Raw genomic sequence first — 8,558 nt, forward strand, 5'->3', positions numbered from 1 at the left:
CTCCTATAACAATAGTTATCATACCAGTATTCAGGCTGCGCCTTTTGAGGCATTATATGGTAGGAAATGCAGAACGCCTGTCTGTTGGGCAGAAGTAGGAGAAGCTCAGATATCAGGACCAGATATAGTCCTTGAAACGACGGATAAAATTTTCCAAATTCGAGATCGCCTAAAAGCCGCCAGGGATAGGCAGAAAAGCTATGCTGACATGAGGCGAAAACCTCTAAAGTTTGAAGTAGGCGATAAAGTGTTATTAAAAGTATCACCCTGGAAAGGTGTGATGCGTTTTGGTAAAAAGGGCAAGTTAAGCCCTAGATATATCGGACCATTCGAGATTCTCGAATGTGTTGGCAGTGTAGCATATAGGCTAAGATTGCCAGAGGAGCTGAGTGGAATTCATGATGTGTTCCACGTTTGTAATCTCAAGAAATGTTTAGCTGATGAGTCTATAGCAATGTCTCATAAAGACGTGCAAGTTGATAAAAGCTTGAGATTCATTGAGAAGCCTATAGCAATTGAGGATCGGCAAGTCAAGAATCTCCGAAGAAAGTATGTACCGATAGTAAAGGTTAAATGGGACGCACGTAGAGGTCTCGAATATACGTGGGAAGTTGAGTCCACTATGAAACAGAAGTACCCTCACTTGTTCCAGTAAATCTCGGGGTCGAGATTTCTTTTTAGGGGGTGAGGATATAACACCACGTAAAAACGTGTCCAATTATACATAGACACGTGTCCTAAACTCCGGTGATGTGAAAGATTGAGTTTAAGGAACTAAAGTTAACAACTAGTGAAAATATGCAAACGAAAGGACTAAAAGTGTCAATATGCCAAACTTGAGCCTCTGAATGACCACACGTGAAGAAAATATTCTTAATTGGGTGATTGATTGGATATGCGAAGCCGTTTGTGAAAATAATCGGAAGATTATAAATTACAAGGGTTAAAAGTGTCAATATGTCATTTCTGACCTCTGAGTGGCCTTTTAAAGAAACCGAGGCTTCGTAATATTCAAATATACTCCCGAGAATGTGTGATAAAAATTTCACGTGATTCCGAGATCGTTAAGCATGTTTTCTAAACTTTGGGCTAAAAGCGTCAACTTGATGAAACTTGCGTTTATGAAGGAATCTAACGAACCCGAGCCTAACGAAGTTTGTTTATACCTCCTTGGGCTCCAAGAAATCAACTACAAGGGCCTTGATTGCCAAAAATGAAGTTAAAAAGGGTTTAGAACGTTCAGGGGTTGAAATTGCCAAGTTTCAAACTTGTTTTACCAGTTTTCCCGGTCCACGCGGCCCGCGTAAGACCCCCTTAAATCTTACGCGGCCCGCCTCAGCATGCCAGTTACAGAAAAATGCTGCCAGGTGCGGGTTTGGCCTGTTCCACCGCCTTAACTTCGGTTTTAACGAATCTAGGGGCTGTTAAACGGTAAAAAAAATCCCCCTAGACACCTGGAGTGATCCTAGGATGTCCATCAACAGCTGCAATGATCTAAGGACATGGCCTTTCACTATAAAAGGAGTGCTAGTGTATTGTTCTTGGCACATCAATTGTAAACAACTTCAAAGGACTACCTCTGGAGCTTGCTAAGGACTTGGAGAAGACTTGAAGTGTAGAAAAGATTGCTAGGACCATTAGTAAGCTTCTAATTACCTCTTTAAGTTGTTTAATTAGTTTAATTACTTAAAAGTCAAACTTTGTGCTTAATCAGTTTGACTTTCGTTTTAATTACATGTGGCTTAACCACTGATCAAATTGAAAGTGGTTATGAAACCACAATAGTATAGGTGATTAACCCCTGAAAGGGTGTCTCCTAATTATCTCATTTGACTGATTAAATGTCGGGTCAAAGTAGTTTGACAAAAAGTCAAACTGGACTGAAATTACATATTTGATTAAAATCAATAAACCAAAGGTTCTAAATTATAATTTAACATTCTAATGACTTGGTAACTATTATATAATCATGTTTTATCAGTCCTAATCCGACAATTAATGGTCTAAGAGCAGATTATAACCGAAAATCGCAAAAGCTTGACTTTTGCTATGACTTTCAGTTCTGACCAATTCGAGCTTATTTCTTCCATGTTTTAAGCTTCCATTAGGACCATATTACATTGTAGTATAACTCTCTGAAGTTATATTGCATGGTGCCTAATCGTTTGTAATTTATGCTCTTGATCGTAATTATGCTCATTAGTGCCTAAAACGCCCTTGTTGCATAAAACCAAGATTTTTAGCAATATGAATGGACTAAAACCTTTGCTACTGATATTTAGACATGTTCCGAAAGTTTGACATCAGTTTGAGGTCTAGAATGGGAGTTATGCTTAATAGCGTAATTAAGGCACTTTTTAGTAATTAAAAGGCGTAATTAGCATAAGGCCCATCTAAACCCGATTTCCGACACCAATCTTTTTATCTACTGATGTTAAATAATATTTTGGGATTTTTGAAGATTTTTATTTAATTTTAAGCTGAACTTAACGCAGGATTATAGCCTAATTTCGGTAATTACCGATTTTACCCTTTTCATGCATAAAATGAGTTTTACATAACTTTTTGAAGCCAAACTTTTTGCTACTGATCATAAATGATAAATGTATTATTTTGAGCCTTATAAACTGACCAAAATATCAGATTTCCTATTTTTACCTTATTAGCCCTTTAAATCGCATATTTAGCGTTTTTAGCACCTAGTATGGGTCAAAACTATATTTATCATTTAAAACTCATAACCTACTGATGTTTTAAACTAATTTACATAATATTACAGTAACCTAATGTTTTAAACTCAGAAATCTATTTTTAACCCTTAAAAGCCTATGTAAAATTACCAAAATGCCCCTACGGTGCATAATTGGTTATAAAAGGTATATTTTCCATAAGTTAAGTATCCTACTGATATAACTTAATAAAATACATGTTTTTACTAATCTCATCAGACCTGGAACTCAGTTTTATAAATAAATTCTTTTATAAGCATCAAAATTACCAAAATACCCTTATGGGACTTATTTTGGTTTAAATTGCTTTTGGGAATAAATGTTGATATGCTACTTTATATTAACATACTTTGAGCATAAAAATGATTAATACCTGTTTATAACTTGTCCGGTTACCCGTTACGCACCTACGCATTCGAAACGGCTTACGTGACTACTTTACGTAAAATAGCCGAAACGGGCTTAACTTTGTCATTAAAACCTCATTTTCCAGAATGTGTTTCGTTTACCCATATTATACAAGTATCCAAGCCTGTCGGGTCTAAATCACATTCTATCCCGGTCTCCGTTTAATCTACCGGTTAGGTCCATAAGGTTTCTTTCTAACTAGTCGGTCTAAGTCTTTGACTTAAGTAAAGACCCGTTAGCATCCTAATAGATAATTAAAACTTCTATACAGATTTATAGCTTCCGGTAAAAAGTGCCTTTCAGTAACTTTAGGGATTTACTGCTACATCAGGTAAATACTTTTAACTTATTTTCCCTGTACGGGCTTGGGATACGGTATATTAATACCGCTTGGTCGGGTATGGGATTATTATGTCGGATTGTGATTTAATAAATCCGCATAACCCGTTTTAATCTGTATTGTTTGATAACATAAACATTTGGGGGTTAACGACCGTGTCCTGGATATCCTTGGCTCAATTAAGTTATTAATGGCCACGACCTATGCACGGGGTGCAGGCATGCACCCGACAGATGCAAATGCTAAATATTAATTTACCCACAAGTTGGGGATAACTCCTCTGTGGGTTCTATAAGTGGTGAGTCAGTTAATCATATCCGGCTTACAAACCAGCCCCACATGTATGACAAGCATGTAAAACTGTATACAAGATTTTAATAAGATTGTCCCAAGTTAATAAGGATTTGTGCCTTGTGCATCTAAACCAATTTTCTTAAATGTTTTCAAAACGAGTCAGTTAAATTGTATTTACCAGTGTATACTGACGTATTTTCCTAAAGATTGAATTGACAGGTACTTCTCGTAATAGGCTGGAGCTATATAGGGTGTTATAGAGGATCTTGCAAATCCCAATAGATACCCGGAGTCTGTAGTTTTTGTTTTCTTGTACTTTATGATCCGCCTGTGGATCTTATTACATTCCAGTCTGTATTATTCATGTACTCGAACAGCGACAGACAGTATGGTTTGTAATAGTTTATTTACCCAGCCTTCCGCTGTGCTATATTATTGTGTGTATTGACAATGATGATATCAACTACGTCACGATACTCCCCGCCGGGCCCACCGGTAATACGTGGAATATTGGGGTGTGACAGGTTGGTATCAGAGCCAACATTGAGTGAATTAAACACTAACCTTTTGTGTTTAATCTCAATGACACAATAAGCACATTCCTTAGACTCTCGAGTCTAGGCAAATGACCTAGGATGCATCTTTATCTTTCCTTTGTTATTTTTATGTTTTGTTTTATTTTTTGTTCTCTTGTTCAACAGGAAGTTAACCATCATGCCTCCAAGACTAAGAGGACGTGGCAAGGGTCCCATGCGTGGAGGACCGTCAACAGCTGGACCATCTCACAAACGCACTCCATCGGCGTCTTTCTCCACCTCCGACTCCTGCGATATGTGGGGTCAACCTTTCGAGCCGGCAAGACACTCAGTCTCGCTCAGCTCTTCGCCATCTTTTCATCCATCTTTCGGACCATTTGCTCCAAATGAGCCCGAACACTCTCACCATTCAGATCAATCTCACCATTCGCATGAATCTTACCCACCGCCACTCGTTGCAGTCTCATTCATTTCATCATTCCGAATCCCCTTACTCTCCAAGACAATTCAACCCAGCCGACTATGTGAACGACTTCCTTGGCTATAACCCATTGGGCCCTGAGGACCATTTCTCTCAGGAAATGGAAATGGATGATGATCCCGACCCGGAGATGCAAACAGGAACCCCGGGCCACCCTATCAGCATATCTAGTGGGTCTCCGTTTCAAGGATCCCCTTACCGTGGACCCGACTCCTTCCAAGAGAAGATGGCTACCTATGACTGGTTCTTTACTCCATCTTATCATAGCTCTCCGGCTCAACCACCTTTAGATGATCCTCAACTTCAAGCTGTCTCACCACCACCACTCCCGGTAGAGGAGCCACCGCAGCAGCCACCGCAACCACCTCCCGAGCCTCCGAGGCGAAGGAGGAACGCTCGCATGTCCGTTAGAGGAGGACCCCGTTTCAGTTCTCCTCGAGGGTCGAGTTCCTATCCCCTATTCCAGAGGACCCTCAGATGGGTGGGCCCTCAAACACGGCACCGGAGGATAATCCTCCGCAAGCTTCTTATGCACCACCTATGCCGCCTGTGGGATTTGATAACCCAATTCCGACGTACCCAGGTTCTTCCGGGTATAATCCTTATGGAGACCCGTCGGGATATCCATTGGGCTATGGAACTCATGACCCATATCTTACGGCTGCGCAGTATCACCACCTTTATCCTTCTACTTACCCTCCTATGCCTCCAACTGACTACCCAATTCAGGGTTATCAGTATCCTCCGTATCAACCACTTCCTTCCCAGCAACTACAGCAGCAACAAACTCAGGAAATCTTAGAAAGGTTGATAAGGTTGAGCATGAAACTAAGAAGAACAAGGAGAGGCATACTAGCTTCATGAAAGGCCTCGCCAACCTTATCAAGGGGAAGAAGAAATAGAGGGTTGTTTTGTTTCTTGTTTATTGTAATCATGTCCCTGCATGGACATTTGTTTGATTTCTGTATCAAGTCCCTGCGATGACTTATTTTTCATTTATGTATACCCCTGCGCGGGTAGTTTGTCTTTTCTTAAGTCCCGTTTAGGGCAGTTGTATTCGTTTTCCTCGTAATGAAGTTTTAACTTTGGTTTTAATTGTGTATTTTATTACCCCATGTTATTTCCTTTCAATTTATAATTGATCTGCCAAAGAAACTCTTAGAGGTATAACCTAGCCAAAGTATTAATTAGCTATGATGGTACAACCTTTTTAAGATAGCAAACCTCTGTTAACATTTGAAAATGTGTTAACATTCCCAGCTGTGCGGTACGAGAAACCACACAAGTTTCCAAAGAGTACTTGGATCATTCCAAGTCATTTAAAGCCAAATTGATCAATGCGAATCCTGGCTAATAAATATCAGTGTGATGTATACATCAAGACATCCATTTGAGATGCATGCTTTAAGCAAAGGTGTAAATGACAATGAAAGTACGATTCATAAACTTCTTGTCAAAAGGGCGATGAACTTTGTTCAGACCTTAAAAGATCACTGGTTTTTGAGATCATAATTAGAATCTCAACTCGTTCTTATGACAAGCTTCCTAAGCTATTTAAATGTCCTTTGAAACGAGTTTAATGATAAGTAAAAAGTCTTCTATGACATTGACAGTTGTGAAACTTCTATCTTTCCCCTGTCTAATAATGTGTAGAATAATGCATTATGTAAGCTTTTAGTTATGTCTTGAAATGGTCTAAATGGTTTAATAATACCATGACCATTGAATCATCAATGCGATGAATTTATGTGTAATTTAAATATTATTATTGTCTATATTATAGCATTCAGAAATGGCTGGCTCAGACGAAGTAAACAGTCATCCAGCACAGGGCAACACCAGAATCAATATTACTGGTGCCGAATTGCAAGCTTTAATCACTGCTGCAGTCTCTCAAGCGGTAGATGCTAAGTTTAAGGAGCCGAGTATTGTTCGGTCTCAAACTCACTTAAAAACCCATTCTCAGTCACATACTCACAAGAAGAGTGAGTCAGTGCATTCGTCTAACCAAGGTAGTATACCCAAGAGGCAGGTAGATCTTGAGCCGACCCCTAGGTACGCCAAGGGTTGTACCTACAAGTATTTTGTTTCCTGTAAGCCGAGAGATTTTACGGGAGAAAAAGGGGCGATAGACTGTATGAAGTGGTTAGATGAGATGTAGACGGTGATAGACATTAGCGGTTGCGCTAAGGAAGATGTAGTTATGTTTGTCTCCCAATCTTTTAAGGGCGATGTCCTTACGTGGTGGAAAGCACTTGTACAGTCCACCGGGAAGGTCCGTTTGTATAACCTTTCCTGGGAGAAGTTTGTCGATCTGGTTAAGGACACTTATTGTCCTCAACACGAAGTAGAGCGTGTAGAGACTGATTTTCTCACCCTCCTGATGAAGGATCTAGATTGTAGATCCTATGTGACTAGTTTCAATTCCATGTCCAGACTGGTGCCGTATTTAGTCACACCTGAGCCTAAGCGCATTGCGCGTTTTATCGGTGGTTTAGCCCCTGAAGTTAAGGGGAATGTTAAGGCTTCAAAGCCCGCCACCTATAGATCCGCAGTGGATCTATCACTATCCCTCACTTTGGATATTGTGAGGAGCAGGGCGAAAAAACACTCTGAAGAAGGGAAAAGGAAAAGAGAGGATGATCAGTCCTCTCAGTCAAATAAGAAAGGAAAAGGGTACTCTGGTTCCAAGCAAGGGCAGACTGGTGACAAGCCCAGGTGCAAGACTTTCCATAAGAGGCATTTTGGCAAGTGCAACCGGGACCCACAGGCCAAACCATGTGGGATTTGCAAGAAGAAAGGGCACAAGTCTGTTGAGTGCCGAAACATCAAGGATGCAACCTGTTATGGTTGCAATGAAAAGGGGCATATCAAGACCAATTGCCCCAAGAATGCGAAGAAGCCTGAAGAGGCTAAGAAGAACAATGCCCGAGTGTTCCAGATGCAGGCACGGGAAGCGGTGACTGATGAAAACGTCATAACAGGTACCTTCCTCATCAATAATATTTATGCTAGAGTCTTATTTGATTCCGGTGCTGATAAGTCTTTCGTAGATCATAAGTTTTGTAAGTTATTGAATTTGCCTATTAAGACTCTAGACATAAAATATGAGGTAGAACTCGCTGATGGTACCTTAGAATCTGCTTCAACTCTTCTTGATGGATGTTCAATATCCATTAAGAACCATTCTATTCCGCTGTCCCCCCTGCCAATGAAATTGGCTGGTTTTGATATAGTTTTAGGCATGGATTGGTTGTCGCATAACCAAGCCCAAATTGCCTGTGATAAAAAGCTTATCATTATCAAAACCCCCTCCGGTGAATCAGTCACTATCCAAGGAGACACACAATATGGATTGCCAAGCAACGTGTCTATTCTTAAAGTATCCCAGTGTTTGAATGGTGGATGTGTCATTTACATGGCACAAGTGTCGGTGAGTGATCCAAAACCGAAGATTGAGGACATCCCAATTATTTCAGAGTATCCTGATGTCTTTCCTGACGAATTACCTGGATTACCTCCTGAGAGTCAAGTAGAATTCAGGATAGATATTCTCCCTGGATCTGCGCCTATTGCACGAGCTCCATATCGCCTAGCTCCTACCGAAATGAAAGAGCTCAGAACTCGACTGGATGATTTATTGGAAAAAGGTTTCATTCAGCCCAGCTCTTCGCCTTGGGGAGCTCCAATTTTGTTTGTGAAAAAGAAGGACGGATCAATGCGTTTATGCATTGATTACCGGGAACTGAATAAGGTAACGATCAAGAATC

General features: G+C 40.3%; 1 protein-coding gene across 1 annotated transcript; it reads left to right on the forward strand.

Annotated features, from left to right (window-relative positions):
• The first annotated feature begins 454 nt into the window (after positions 1–454).
• Positions 455–5,652, forward strand: LOC118484203 (extensin-like). Its single transcript, XM_035980198.1, has 4 exons — positions 455–549; positions 4,473–4,626; positions 4,721–5,210; positions 5,255–5,652. Exons 1-4 carry the CDS (start codon positions 455–457, stop codon positions 5,650–5,652), a joined length of 1,137 nt encoding a protein of 378 aa, XP_035836091.1.
• The last annotated feature ends 2,906 nt before the right edge of the window (positions 5,653–8,558 follow it).

The sequence above is a fragment of the Helianthus annuus genome, chromosome 11 (genome assembly GCF_002127325.2).
Source record: "Helianthus annuus cultivar XRQ/B chromosome 11, HanXRQr2.0-SUNRISE, whole genome shotgun sequence".
NCBI classification, from domain to species: Eukaryota; Viridiplantae; Streptophyta; class Magnoliopsida; order Asterales; family Asteraceae; genus Helianthus; species Helianthus annuus.

What these genes read in the sequence shown, in the direction of transcription:
- LOC118484203 (XM_035980198.1), top strand. Translation starts at nt 455, where the DNA reads ATGTCTCATAAAGACGTGCAAGTTGATAAAAGCTTGAGATTCATTGAG. An exon ending in GGGGTCAACCTTTCGAGCCG is followed by an intron (nt 4,627 to 4,720) that starts GCAAGACACTCA and finishes CTCACCATTCAG; the next exon opens with ATCAATCTCACCATTCGCAT. An exon ending in GTCCGTTAGAGGAGGACCCC is followed by an intron (nt 5,211 to 5,254) that starts GTTTCAGTTCTC and finishes CCCCTATTCCAG; the next exon opens with AGGACCCTCAGATGGGTGGG.